The following is a 15,629-nucleotide window of genomic DNA, read 5'->3' as shown; positions in this document are numbered from 1 at the left end:
AGAGATATTGTAAAATTAAATGAATAAATATTTGCAGGAAAAGTTAGTTTAACACCTCTAAATCACACTTTATCGCCTGACTTTTTCAAAATCAACCGAACTATACCATTGTTCTGACAGCAACTGACGGAACGTGATTTACACGAAATGAAGCCACGTGGGCGGTGCTAGGTCAATAAACGCGAATTTAAAATGCGTTGTCACAACCTGCCCCCGCCACAACTCGCCCCACCTTCCCCTACTGAAAGAAAGTTCAGAGAGAATAGCTTCCTTTTACTCTAATTACTGGCTATTTTTTATTTACCGTTTTTCTCATTGAAAAGCTTGTATCCTTTTTTTTGTACTACGCAAGCTGTGAAAAATATATTCTATCATGTACATAAAACACATGAAATGAATACATTTAAAAAGAAAAACCTTGTAACTGGCCCTAACCAACGTTTTATAGAAAAAGTTGTTATTTCTGAAAGCGATTAAATATGATCAAATTCAATATAATTTAATGAAATTATATTATTAGCTTAATTTATTTAAAATTCACATTTGCAAAAATTTATTGATTTCGTTAATCCGGTTTATTTAAAAATTAGGTCCAAAAGAATCGTTAAGATATTTTTTCAACAAAATATTCTCACTTTTACGGAACAATGTGTTTATGAAAACATGATATTTTTTGGATTTTTTTATTTGTTTTTTTTTCCATACATATATTTATATAGAAATATAATTACAAAAATATACTTTAGAAAAATACATCTTAAAATTCAGCAATAACATAAAATTGGAAAAAATGCTGTAACGTTGTAAAAAAACAAGTCCAACGAACCCCGTTTCGAAAGCGATTTAGCGCCATCTGACGGCCGCGGTAGTAACTCATCCATACGATATCCGTGCACTAGAAATAAATTCCTTTTCCATTTGAAAACTCGGGACGAACAGTCCAACTGTCGCGCAAGGACTCAAAGAGGGGCGACCGCACATTTCAAAAACGCAGTCCTTCAAGAAAAGCAACGTTCAACGTAACGTAAGCCTATTTGTTTTAAATTTACCAACAAAATTCTTGTAGAGAGAGATATCACATTCTAATGAGATTGTATTTTATACAGGTTCCCTTTTTTCTACCTTTTTTCTACCTTTTTTTATCTTTTTTAATTTTTCCACCTTATTCTATTTTTATTTATTCCACCTTTTATCTACTTTGTCCAATGATTTTTATTTTATTTTATTTTATTTATTTGGATAACCAACAGCTATAACTATATCATATTTATATAACAAAACAAATAACAAATAAGCCAATTACAGGTTTTCACAAGTAGCATCACAGTAAGTTAAAAAAGATTCTCGAACATAAAATGAATAGTAATTAAATGTAAATTTAAAAGAAAAGAAAAAAAATACTACGAGTTATTTTGAAAGCAAACGCCGCATGATAAAGATTTTTCGATGTAGTATATTTGCTCCATGATTTGAATGAATCACTAATTATTACGAAGTTTATTCGTAAATACCTGGAAAAGTCGGTGTCAGACTTGAAAATTTTCTTCAAGATCATGAGACACAAAGTAACAAATGCAATGAAGCAGACAATCATTTACTGAATTAAAATGTCGACAAACAATCTTCTGGGAAATCATCAACTGAGCCAACCATGAGTTAAAAATATATCAACCGAAGACGTCGCATATCGAGTTCCATCTGCGGACTTTATTTTGTAAAATCAACATTATTTCATATCATCTCGAGAAGAAGACAATCAAGAATCTATTTCCGTTGTCATTATTATTGTTACGAATATTTATTTCTTAGATAAATCTATTGTCAACCACTTACTCATATCAGCTAGGCAGAATTCTGAGTTTTTATATTAACGTATCTTGTTACATTTGTAGAGAATTGCTTCCTTTATTAAAATTTTGTATTTCACTAACGAGTTGTTTATTTCATTAAATCCAGATTTTTAAGTCATATTTGTTCCATTTTACAGTAAGGTATTTTATATATAACGTTTTTTTTATTCCGTTCATAAAATTAAATTTATACAAGATAATCTTATTAGTTTGGAGAATTCTCATGTTCTTGCCGATTGAGCGAAACTGGTGAAGGGTAAGTTGTTTGTAGGTACTTTATTTGGTTATCTGCATTATTCTTCTAAATCTTAAAAATTTGCTTATTGGTTTTTGATAACCTACCTCTATAATGTCGCCCAACTGGGACCAAATAATTGGTTTCAACCTACACTTACCGTTACAATGCCGACAAAAACTTCAGCGTCTGAGCGTGGGCCATTCCTTCTTTAATTATTAAAAAGTTTAAAGCAATTAAATATGGCATGACATGACCACGAAAATAAAAGAAAATAAATGATATGTCATTTCCTAGAGTGTGTGACAGACACGTCATGATCTTAGAATAATAATATGCCACTGGCCATTAGTCACCGATATGGACAAAATTATTCAGCGGGCCGTAGGTACTCAGGTCGAAAATTGGAAGCACAAATCGGAATCGCCCGTTACACGGTTGTTGTTAAACTAAAAACCAAACCAAAAAAATTGTAACACGTTTGTTTTATACAATATAGCTAAAGGGCTTCTCTTTAATCTGGAGCAAATTATTACTCTGAGAGATCCAGAAATACTAGAAATAGAAATTCCCGGGCCGCGATTACAAACACTGTTTTCATCGGCACATATCGAGATGGAATAAAGTAAAATCGATATCTATGTACAAAAACGTGTATATTTGTATGAAAATTTACAGTATCTTGGCCGGTATCCAGTGATTAAACGTGTTTTATCAAAAAATGTATGTATTTTATTTTTTATACGGATAACTTAATTTTACTTTGTTGTTAAAATTCCAGTTTAGTTAGGTCAGTAATTCATTAATGAGAGACTGTAGACGCTTTATAAATGAATTTTAAAAAACAGTTTTACCTTGATAGAGAATTTAAAGAGACAAAAAAAGACTAGAGGCCTTCGAGATGCGGTGCTACAGAAAAATATTAGGAATTACCTGGAGAGACCACATCACTAATGACGAGATTCTCAGCAGAATCGTAGAAGGTAGACACCTAATCAAAACCATCTCAGAGAGGCGAACCCAATGCATCGGCCACATTATACGCCATGAGGGTATCCTGCATGACGTCATAGAGGGGATGGCTGAGGGGACAAATTACAGAGGGCACCCCTGACGGGAGTATTTGGAGCAAGTGTGCGAAGATTCAAACTGCGCCTCATATGTCGAGCTGAAGAGGGCTGCAGATACTAGAGACCGATGGAAGATGAGATGCAAGACTTTGCTGCAAACCAATCCCCAGGATGTTCTTCTTCTTCGCAGTCTTAACTGCGAAGAAGAAGAACATTTAAACATTTTTATCAAAACGATGAAAACCCAATTAGTTTAAAAAGAAAAGGCTTCAAATTGTGCATACTGCCGATGATGACGTTTAGCCTTGAGACGATACCTGGAAAAAATGTAAAAACACTTAACGCACGTAATCAGCTACGGATAGGTCCATGCTTGGTATAATCCTAAGAGTTATAATAAGAAATAATGAAACTAGGTGCATAACCAGAGTGGTGGATATCATGGATCATATGGCGAAGTTAAAGTGGCGATGGGCAGGGCATGTCACAAGCCAAGATGCCGCAAGATGGACCCTTAGAGTTCTGAAGTGGAGACTTCGTAAGAGTAAGAGAGACCTCAAAAGAGATGGGCCGACGATATAGCCGCTTAGCGGGGGAAGACATGGCTGCAAACAGCAAACGACAGAGAATGATGGAAGGGCGTGGAAGAGGCTTTTATCCAGCAGAGGAAAGATAAAGGCTGAAGAAGAAGAAGACAAAAAAACCGTACAAAAGCGTATTACAAAATTAAGGACTACAGTAGAAAACCATTTATGCGAACTCCAGCCATCTGGATTGTCAAATATCCAGATCGTTATAAGGAAATAAAAGTGCGTGTGAATTTTTATTTTTCTTTAATAGCTTCTTCGTCAAATCAATTAACTTTGCTGGACATGTTTAAGTAAGTTTTTAGAATGATTCCAATTTGCTGAATTATTTCAAAAGCAATAAAAAAGTGATCTTAGAGTAAATTTATGGTTTTCTTTTTAAAAAATTGCGTTATTTGAATGGTCAATCCAATAATCTGGATTTTTGCATAATCAGATTACGTCTGGCACTCATTAATCCGGATAAATGAAGTTTTACTCTATATTTAAACATTTGGATTTTAAGGTGATTTATAAATAATTTTTGTTTTTTTAAAAGTTTACAGTTTGATAAACTTGTTATATCAATTTACTTTCCAAATAAATAAGTATTTGCTTTAATGTATTATTAAATATAAACTGAAAATGATTCACTCGTACCAGTCTTACCTTGTCTTTGTCTACCAATTTGTAATTATTATAATCGTCGATTTGGGAAAAGTGATCGTAAAGAAGGTCATTTATAAATGTATATATATTTACTTCTCTTTATTTCCGGATGAATATTTGAATTGTATAACTTATTCTAGAAGGATCTGGATATTCGTATAGATGTCTGATAATTTCGTGACAGCCGAATATATCGTATCAACAACAAGTACGCATTTTGTAGCGTCTATCTTTATTGTTCTAACGAACATGCAAACATCGCAATAATATTATTCACGACTTGTTGATAAAGTACCATGAAATAATAAAGTGATAAAAAATCCTAAGTGCTGAAATTATCTATTGAAAAAACATGAAAAGTCTAGGTGTGTGGGTATTAAATTCTACCTATTATTTTACCGTATCTGTGCTTCATAATATACTCTTTGACGCTTTACGGTTAAAGTAAAAGAGCACCCAGTCAGGAATCAAATCCTGGATTTCAAGAGAGATCAATGAATAGTTAGTAATGTTTGCAGGAGTTCTGACGAAGAAATACAATAAGTGATCTGTAGTGAAAAATTGGCAAGTAATGTAGTTAAAACTTTTAATTTATCCTATGTCCGCTCCATGAATTGAGTATATTTCTTCTACAAATTTCCCCACGTCTTTTCTGTCAACTGGAAAATCCCGAGTATCTTACCAAGTCAGGTCCGCTTCTTAAATATCATATATAAACTGCTAAACTGTTATCAACAAACGTCCAGCAAGTGAAGATGATGTAGACGAGTGAAATCTGCTTATGTTTCTTGAGAGCTTCACATCTTGTTAGTCCAGCCCGATTTGACAGTTATCATTTAAGGCTGCGCCCGTTTATTTATGTATTCCTTACAAAGCCTCATCATCGCACACCTCAAAATTCAGTAATTTTGGGCTCCACTGAGGCGCCACGTTTTACATCCGCAGAGGATAACAGGCTGTGCATTGACATTGACTAAAATAAGGTATTTAAACATTTCAATAAAAAGTTGATGCTTTAAAATATTAATACAAGTATACGTACTGTTGTGTTAGTTTGTAAAACCTCTGGTTACCTGCATGTTACAGGGGGCTATATAGGTATACACGAGTAAATATCTAACGTGGTAGCATGTTCAGAGCTACCCTTTTAAGGGAGGCATGTTTATTTCACAGACAGAATACAATAAGTTGTTCCAGTCATATCTGAAGTCCTCTTAATTTCAAGTTGCAACAAGTAACTTTATTCGTCTGCTCCCAGAAAGAGATTTCGTATCATTTAATTAAAATTTCCCAACCACATTAATGCGAGTCCTACCTACTGCAGGTAAAATTGAAACAAAGCAAAGTGTCTGTACTTATTGTTATAACATCTATTGGAAGTGGAAAACAAAACAATATTCAAGTGTCTTAATTTATACTCGATTTATTTTGATTTAAGAGACCTAGCGTTCTTAATTTAAAAAAAAAACAAAAATAGTATTTTTTAGATTCTTCTGTGCATTATCCGCATGAAAAATGACATCAATGAATTTGACAGAAATCACTACAGGTTTCGACATAAAACTGACGCTTAAAACACCAAACGCAAATGTCCAAAATACATAATATTTTATTGTTACATGAACAAAGCAATCAAAATTATTCGGATACATGAACGTTCATAATAAAGTTTTTTGGAAATAAAACCACGGAATCTCATAATTGTACATTTAATATAACTATCCAAATATAGGATTGAAGGAATTCAAATTAGCGTAAAAAATACCTAACAAAATATGTCATGAATTTTATGACGCACATTATTTTCTCATGATATGTGATATTATCCAGATTGAGAACGAATTAAACCAACAAATTGAAAAGAATAATTCTAAAATAGCTTGTTTTGCATCATATTATATTATAAAAAGTTTTATTTTTCAAAGACAATGTAGAACATTCAGAAAATAATTATATTTGTGAGAAGGCAATATGGAAGTCTAGGTATTTACAAAGCTTATAACCTGTCCATAGAATTAAGAATAGTCGAGAAACCTCATACGCACATTAAACAGAAGGCGACTCAACTAATCATAAATGAGTAGGTTTACGTTTTGACTGATTACTTTCTTTGTCGACGTCGCTCAGTACGCAACTCATGATTCGAATTTAATCATGCCGTGTTGTGTCCTTTTAAAGTGTAGAAATACTGCTAGGATCTTAAAGAAACAGGATGCAATCACATTTCATGTGTAATTATCAAATGAATGTGTTTGTCACAAATGCATTACTTAAAAATTGAATTATTCTTCCATCTGTCAGATTGTTGAAGAAACAAAATGGAAATTTCGTTAGTGTTGCCAGGGAAGTAAAATTTTTTACCCTACTTTTCTCATATAATAAGATAAATAATGAAAATTGAACCTCGGATTAAACAACGCCGTGGTGGACATTTGGCCGACATTACCTTTAAAACATGAAATATTATTTAACATGATATAAAAATATCCGTTCAATGTAAAATAAAATTTGTTTTATATTTTAAGTTCAAAGTTCATTCATACAATTACTCTTATTAAGTGACCCTTTACTTATCTACTCTGTTGTGTCAATCAATGTTTCCGAGTGCACAATAACATTTTAGAATAATTAGCAAATTGTTTTTTTTAACCTTATATTTGTGTTGTGGTTATATTCTTCGCGATCTGGCAATATTACACGGTGACTTCAAGTATGCGCGCGGCGACAGTGTGTCTTAGTGGGGGAATTATTAGACACAGTACGATGGATTCAAATATGATTCTACGCTCCATCTGGACTATTCTTAGTTCTATGAACCTGTCATTACTTGATTTTCGTGATCATTTTAAACGTTGACTATATTTTGCTATCGTAAACGTGTAAGCATCTTTTATAAAATGTTTAAAATTTACTAACGAAACATATTTGACATGTTTTCGTGATATTTATAATTGAAATAAAAGACGAGAGATTTGTAATACCTACACAAATTTGGAATAACCGGTAACCGGTTTTTATCGCTTTCGCGACATCTTCAAGAGCGATGTCTTTATTATAAAACACGATGTAGAACTACTCTATAAACCTTAATTTGTTGCAACAGAGAAGGAAAACATTTTTGAGAAGGGAATTTGTAAGGGAAGCGATTTGCTGATAAATGTCTATAGATTGAATGTGATGGTTTTTGAAAGAAATAAAAGTATGACTTAATATGAAATCACTGTGAATGGAGTTAAACCAAAACAAGTAGAGGAATTTGTGTATTTGGGGAGTATGTTTACTAGGGATGGAATGACTGAGAAATATATGAAAAGGAGCGTCAGTGCCGGGAACAGAGTGAACGGTGCACTTAAATCAACCTTGGCCAAAAAATGTTTTTCACAAGACGCAAAATTGGCAGTTCACAATGGACTCCTGGTCCTGACCCTGATGAATGAGAGGGAAGTAAAGACTTGGGAAAGTATTCTAAATGCTATCGAAATGCAATCTCTCAGGCGAATGTGTGGTAAAACTATGTACGATAGATGCACAAATATTGAGATCCGTACATTATGCAAGGCTGAGATAAGCAATATCGACAAAATCGAGAGAGGAGCTCTGCATTAGTTTGGACATGTAGAGCGAATGGACAGCGAAAGAACGTCTAAAAATATTTACGATGCGTATGTTGATGGGTGCAGAAATAGAGGAAGACTGAGAGAGACATGGCATGACCAAATCCAACAAATACTTGTAGATGGACATGTTAAAAGTCGGGATAATCGGCGCGCGTGCACGAGAAGATATATAAATGTAGAGGAAGCGAGATATGTTTACAAAGATAGAATGATCTGGCGTGCTATCCTCTCTGCCTACCCTTACGGGAAAACGGCGCGATGGTTCGTTTGTGTTTGTTTGATGACCCATCATTGGTTGTTTTTAGTGGCCACTTTACACGCTGTGTGACATTCGTCATTCTGCATATGTTTAAACATCCACATTTCCTCAAGTCTTCCACCTGTGGACTTTTGTAAAGGAAAAGAGCTGAAAACTTTATCACGTGGCTGAGATTCATCCGGCTGAACCACTTCACCTACTAGGTAACTCCTGAAAACAATTTTCTAATTTTTATACTTCTTATTTTACTAGTCGGTTAATTGCCTGTTTGCAAAGATTTGGACATACACACATCAAAACATTGTTACTGCATAAACAGCTAATGCGTTGTTGTTCCCCATTTCTGTATCCATTATAAATAAATTTACTAATGATTTTTTAATACTTTTCTATTCAGATGTCCTAATTATTGACAATCATTAGATTCACCGGGATGGGATGATTAAGAACTTAATATAAGAATAGCCATAGCAATAATCTATGTCAACTCATTAAGATAACATTACATTAACTCTTAGATTTACCCAGTAACACTTTGTAAAAAGGTCTTTTAGACGAAAATAATTAAATGAAATTACTGTAACATAATTTCGAATTCATTATCTTGACAATTTTTGAATAGATACATTTAATATTATAAAGTTACTTGTAAATAAAATTAATTATTCTAAATTTCTGGATTAAAGAATCACTCATATTATTTTTTTATAAATTGAAATATAATCCGTTATTTTATTTTGTAAGCAGAGAGTATAACTATCTCGAAAAGCAATTATTATTTTTAATAAATTACTAATGCTAGAAACGGTATGGAATAAGGAGATGAAAATATTTAATATAAATAAAATTGAGTAACACAATATTATAACAAATAAAAATATCAACTTACCCTATCCACTCTTCTTCAACTGTATCCATTTCCAAAAACAAAATCAATTTGTAAACTTGAGTATGAATTTATAAAAACTTTGTAAAAAATCTAAAACTAAAAAAATAAAATATTAACTGTTATAAATGCAAGGCGAAAAAATTCTGATATAAGATAAAGGATTAAGATCATTCGTATTTTATTTCGTAATAATCTGTGTTTCCAGAAAGAACTCCCCTGTACAAATAGTAATTCTGATTGGAAATTCCCCCGATGTTTGAGCTAAAAAATATTTGTTTTTTTTCAAAGTGATTTTACAAAGTAATTATGGATGAAAAACAACAAGTTATGTGCTTTCAAACCTAAATAATATAAAGTATGAAATTAAAATCAATGAAAAATCATGATTTAGTAAACTTATTTTTATTGTAGGTACCAAGTTAATAAATTATGAGAAAACGTAGAAAAAAATCAGGAATGCGGATTATGTTTTTTCATTTAAAAAATATGGAAGGGAAAATATCAATGTTTTAATTAACAATTAATAGGGGCGCGTTATAAAAGTCGTATTATTTTATGCGTTTTAAGTTTTATATTTCTACTTTTGCATTTTTAAAAGTTTAAATTTGAATTAGAATGTTATTTATTATTTATTTATTTATGACAAAAAACATATTTTTACTTTACATATTATTTGTACAAAATATTTTCAATCAGAAAAAGTGCTGGTATGAGGGGATACAATATGTTATGACACAATAGCTTTTTTAAAATAACTTCACATTTCACTCGTCACACGGGCAGTTATAAATACCCCTTTTTATGCATATGTTATAAATATTTCACGTTTTGTTTATAAATGCAGTAGAGTTCGTAGTTTTAAAAAAAACCCTGTTAAAAGCTCCCAAAATGGCGATGATAATATATTGGAAACTAATTACTCGATTATTGAGAACAACTACCATGGTTTGTTTGGGAATGCGTAGGTATATAATTGATTAATAAAAGCGCTTGAGAATATAGTTTTAAAAAATCATCGAATGTACTATTTTCATTATATAATGTTGGAAAGACATATGGCAGAATACTGATTGAGAGAGTAAGAAAAGTGACTAAAGATAGAGTGTGGGATATGCAAAGTGTATTTATGAATGGAAGAGGATGTATGGATCAAATATTTGCTCTGCAAAATATGACAGAAAAGTTTCTGGCTAAACACCAGAAACTTTTCTGCGCATTTGTCGATCTGCAAAAGACATTTTATTTTGAGTTGACAGAGAGAAATTGAGGAAGATTTTATCGGAGGATGAAGTGAATGGTAACCTGACAAGGGCTATTGTATCACTGTACAAGGACAGCAAAGCATGTGTGAAGGTGAATGGGTCATTCACATCGTGGTTTAACATTCTGAAAGGAGTCAAACAGGGATGTGTAATGTCCCCATGGTTGTTGAACATATACATCGATAAATGTATGAAAGAACTGAAAGATTTAAGAATGGAAGCAAAAATGAGTGGTTTAACGGTTGACTGTCTTCTGTATGCGGGTGATTTTTTTAAAGCCAATCAACAGGCTTAAATAAACCCTAATATATTGGCATTAATGAGTAATACTTAATCTAAACATTCTTAAAATCTACCTAAATTAACAAAGTGTATAATTGACAAAAGGTATGTATGTATATAGCATAATCTAGGCGGAAATGGCAAGTGTGACATCGCGAGTCAGGAGAGACAACACCGCTTGGTTCTTAAATGCCTGCCCTTGCTGTAGGAACACATCGACAGTATCGTTTAGTGAGATTTCGTTCACTGTTCTGAGGATCCTTGGCAGAGGGGAAAGGAATCCGATGTTAGTTTTATAATTTCCCACAGCAAAGACAGCATTGGTACGCAAGTTACGGCGAGGTACATTAAGGTTTATGTGAGCAAGGATATCATGGGTATCTATATAGTTAGATTTGCTTATGAATGTTGATATATCGAAAGTGATGGTTTTTGAAAGGGATGAAAATATAACTTAATGTGATATCAGTGTGAACGGTGATATTCTGAATCAGGTAGAAGAATTTGTGTATCTGGGAAGTATGTTTACTAGGGATGGAAAGACTGAGAAATATATTGAAAGGAGGGTGAGTGCCGGAAACAGGGTGAACGGTGCCAAAATCTGACGATGAAAGTAGGTTAAATGCTGTTGAAATGCGATCCCTCAGGCGAATGTGTGGAAAAACGATGTATGATAGGTGCACAAATGTCGAGATCCGTGAACTGTGTATGGCTGAGATATGCATTATCGACAGAATCAAGAAAGGGATGCTGCGTTGGTTTGGATATGTAGAGCAAATAGACAGCGAAAGAACGGCTAAAATGATATACGATACGAATGTTGATGGATGCAGAAAACGAGGAAGACCGAGAAAGACATGGCACGATCAAGTCCATAAAATACTTGAAGATGGACATGTCAAAAGTAGGAATAATCGGCGTGCGTGCATAAGAAGATGTATGAATGTAGAGGAAGCGTGATAACAAGCTTTAAAAAATAATAATATAAAACTGTAATATGAGGACAAACAGAAGGGAAAATCGAATATTAATATTATTTTAAAAGAAATTGATTAATATATTTATAAATTTTCTGCAGTAGCATTTTATTTTCAATATTTTAATCTTTATAAATCTATATAAATAATTGATAGTTACTTTTTATAATAAAAATATTTACGATATACCTTTGTTTATTTAGAGGGAAAACAAAAAAAAATATATTAATCCCATTAAACTGAAAATTAATGAAAGCGTAAGAAAAAATAAAGATTAAAGTAAAAGTCATGTTCCAAAACCTGTCAGGGTGTTAATTTTAATTTAGCGGCTCTACGCAAAGTAAATACGTAAATATTTCAAATTAAAAAAACTACCAAGTTCAAGTCCCTAATGTATGGAAGCGAAGCATGGAGTTGGAAAAAAAGGGACGAAAGTAGACTAAATGCTGTTGAAATGCGATCCCTCAGGCGAATGTGCGGAAAAACAATGTATGATAGTTGCCCTAATGTCGAAATTAGAGCAGAATGCAAGGCTGAGTTAAGCATTATCGACAAAATTAAGAAAGGTCTTTTGCGATGGTTCGGTCATGTGGAGCGAATGAATGATGAAAGAACGGCTAAAAAGATTTATGATGCGAATGTGTCTGGTTGTAGAAGTCGAGGAAGGCCGAGAAAGACATGGCATGATCAAGTACAACAAATTCTTGAAAGTGGTCATGTGAAAAGTCGGAATAATCGACGTGCGTGCATGAGAAGATGTATGAATGTGAAGGAAGCAAAGGAAGTGTGCCAGGACAGAGTGGTGTGGCGTTCTATCCTCTCTGCCTACCCCTCCGGGGAAATGGCGTGATGGTTAGTTAGTTAGTTAGTTACAAAGTTCATAATTCAAATATATTTATTTCAAGGAGATATTATTTGTAGCATTGAACTTTATATTTTGCTAAATTAGATTTAGTTATGGTTTATCACCATGTTTTCCCTATCCGTACCCTATGGTGCATAGAGCACTGTATTAATGCATCAAACACAGCGTATATTGATCATCTGTTACATGAAATAATTTCTTATTTTTTCGCATTGTATTTAGCTATATTTATACAGAAAACTATAATTGGCGAATAATTTTAGTTGTTTTGTAAATATTGTATTTTTTGCTATAAAAGCTGTTATTTTCTTTTAATGAATAAATAATTGAATATAAATTATTGAAAGGTTATCACTCTAACGCTACAAGTGCCAGTCCAGGACCAATGAAAAATCACAGTTTAAACAGCTTCTAAAATTAAAATTTACATCTACCCTGTCAGGATTTGAACCTTTGATCTCAAGTATGGACTTATCTTCACTCGATTTATTTTTTAAGGATTTTTATCTGAGAGTAACCATCGAGTCAAAAATGCTTGTCCAAGATTCTCGTTCAATTCAGAAACAGAATCGCATTTTTCATCCGCCCGGACAAGGAGTAAGAAATGGTTTGAGAGAGCTACAAATTCTGCATACAAAGTAATTTATTTTAAAAAGAATAACCTAGCTAAACTAAAACTAAATTAAAAGCCTTTGTTTTAGAGATTCGTCTGCGGGTGGAAAAGAGAGAATTTTGAAGAAAATTATGAAAAATACACCATAACGCCCAGGCTAATTGAGAGAAAAAGTTTTTTTTTCTGGCAACTTGCGGGAATCGAACCGAAAAAGCCGTCTAACCAACTGCTCCACGGCGCCTCTCGAAAATAGAACTATACATTTCACTTTATTAATAATATTTGAAAATAAGAATTTTAACAGAGCTTGAGTCTTAAACCTCTACCTTCAAGTGCCGGGTAAATTCGTACCTTGTAAATTGATATGATAAGAAGAATGCAAAACAGTCCGCCCTCTCCACCGGCTTTTCACCCCCACACCTTACCCCTTCACGGCACTACCCATCTGTGTGTTCCACGACAAAGTTTTTGAATTAGACGCTAAAAACTTTTCTCATCCCAAGATTACCATCAAGTGTTTACTATAAAATTAAAAATACATTTTTTTAAGTTTCCCGGCAATTTCATTTATATCTGTGTCTCCGAAAAGTTTTTACGACCGAAGGATAATGAAATTTTGCATTAGGATTTGCTGACTTTATCTCTATATGTTTGCATAGGTGTATTTGATAATGAAATATGATCGTTTTCATTATTTGATGATCAAATAAGTTAAGTTACTCGATTAAAAAAAAACGGACGCTTGGGTAAGAATAATAAATTAGTACAAATAACTTTAAAAAAAAGATATTTTAATATTAACACAGAACAGACGCAGATTATGTGCAATAAATCGTGCCCTGACCCTGATCAGCCTCTCTATAATAATGGACAGAGGATTGAGAAAGTTGACAGCTTTAAATATTTGGGAGTTTACATAACTGATGATGGAAGCATGCACAAAGAGCTCGCAACCCGCCTAGGAACTGCTGGAGCAACTTTTAACATGGTGCGTGTTGTCTGGAACTCAAGTCTACACTCTGGCAAAACAAAATGCTGGTTATTCAACTCTTTTATAATGCCAGTACACTTATATGGGTGCGTATCTTGGCACTTTACCAAAGCTCAAAACACCAACTTTCTGAGTTTTGAGAGCAAGTGCTTGAGAAGAATATTAGCATGAGGTGGTTTGATTTAATAACCAACATTGAAATCCGAGAACAGACGCAGCAGCCTCCTACAATGAGTGACTTGAGGATGCGGTGGTAGTCCTGGCTTGGACACGTGCTACGCATGGCTCAGGAGAATCTAAATCTATGTTGCCTCTTCTTAAAACCTGCGGGCTCACGCCGTCCTGGGAGGCCGTCGATGACTATTTTTTCGACTTTATTCGGCAGAACCAAGGGCCGCTGGATTGACGTGGGATGAGGCGAGAGTGCTGGCTGGCGATAAGGTCTTCTGGAGGCAATTGGTGATGTCCACATGCTCCACTCAGGAGCAATTAATTGAACGTCCCAAAAGTAAATACATAATCTCTTCACCTTTTCCCAATTCACACCCTGGAGTGCATACTGCATTGGTTATCCGATTGCAACATATCTAGATCGTTTTTGTTACATGGAAAGTAAGACAAGTGATCAGTGATAGTTAAGGTTCAGGTGCCAGAGTAGACAAGTCTCGTGAAGTATTGGTTGGTACGTTCGCCTACTACGCTTGAGGTCCTGGGTTTGATTCCTAGCTAGGTCGATATAAAATACTTTATCTCTAAACGCGAGCATCTTGCTCCATTATAGACGTAGAAAAATTAAATACAAAATTATAGGAGGAATTTTTATACAAAAATTAAAAAATGGGTATTAAGATTTTATGATTAAATAAAAAAATTCATTTTCGTAACATTTCGTAACCCATATACTAAATTTGAAGCGTAAGACAGATTATTTTGTCTTCATGTATAAATTGATAAAGATTCGCCGCAGTTGGGGCGCCAATGTAATGCCCTATGCACCACAGGATGCGGACAAGGGAAATAATGTGTTTTTAAAATTAATTTACCACGTGAAAATTATCCCTTAACTTAAATCAGTATTGTTATTCGAGTAACTAAAAGTATTTTTACAGTTTATGAGCACATGTTTTGTGTGCAGAAATATTTACAAAAGCACTTCTTTCCACGACCACTGTACACAGAACCTTTGCAAGAAAAAACTACACAGAAACAGAACAAATCTCCGATTGTTAAACAAAAATAATGTAATCACGTGAAAATATGGATGCTGTTATATGCCAACATTAGTGCTCCTGTTGCCAATAAAAAGAAATATTTGATTGGCTGCGCAGAAAAAAACGTGAAATAATTACTTCATATTTTGACGTACATTTTTTACGTGTAAAAGTAGCGCGACAATGTAAAATTAAGTTTGCCATTTATTTGTCAGAAAATTATTAAAATATGTCGTTTAAAGCGTGTCTGTGAAACGACAAATTGTTTGTATA

The 15,629-nt window shown here is 33.4% G+C and overlaps 1 protein-coding gene across 2 annotated transcripts in view; it reads right to left on the bottom strand.

Moving 5' to 3' along the window:
* Positions 1-15,321, bottom strand: part of LOC148279978 (proton channel OtopLc-like) — a 31,031-nt gene extending 15,710 nt beyond the window's left edge. Inside the window, exons 1-2 of one of the 2 annotated variants that reach the window (XM_088229094.1) lie at positions 15,253-15,321; positions 9,156-9,251 (exon numbers count right to left, since the gene is read on the bottom strand). In XM_088229094.1, coding sequence (XP_088085220.1) covers positions 9,156-9,184 — 29 coding nt within the window. In that variant the 5' untranslated portion in view covers positions 9,185-9,251; positions 15,253-15,321. Of the gene's footprint in view, positions 1-9,155; positions 9,252-15,188 lie in introns of both variants that reach the window. The other variant, XM_088229095.1, reaches the window with a different exon arrangement.
* Between the last annotated feature and the right edge of the window lie 308 nt (positions 15,322-15,629).

This window comes from Micrasema longulum, unplaced genomic scaffold (assembly GCF_059751315.1).
Source record: "Micrasema longulum isolate JH-2025_06_02 unplaced genomic scaffold, ASM5975131v1 h1tg000634l, whole genome shotgun sequence".
Classification (NCBI taxonomy): domain Eukaryota; kingdom Metazoa; phylum Arthropoda; class Insecta; order Trichoptera; family Brachycentridae; genus Micrasema; species Micrasema longulum.
The sequence above is the reverse complement of the archived record's forward strand: the minus strand, read 5'-3'. Positions and strand labels throughout refer to the sequence as shown.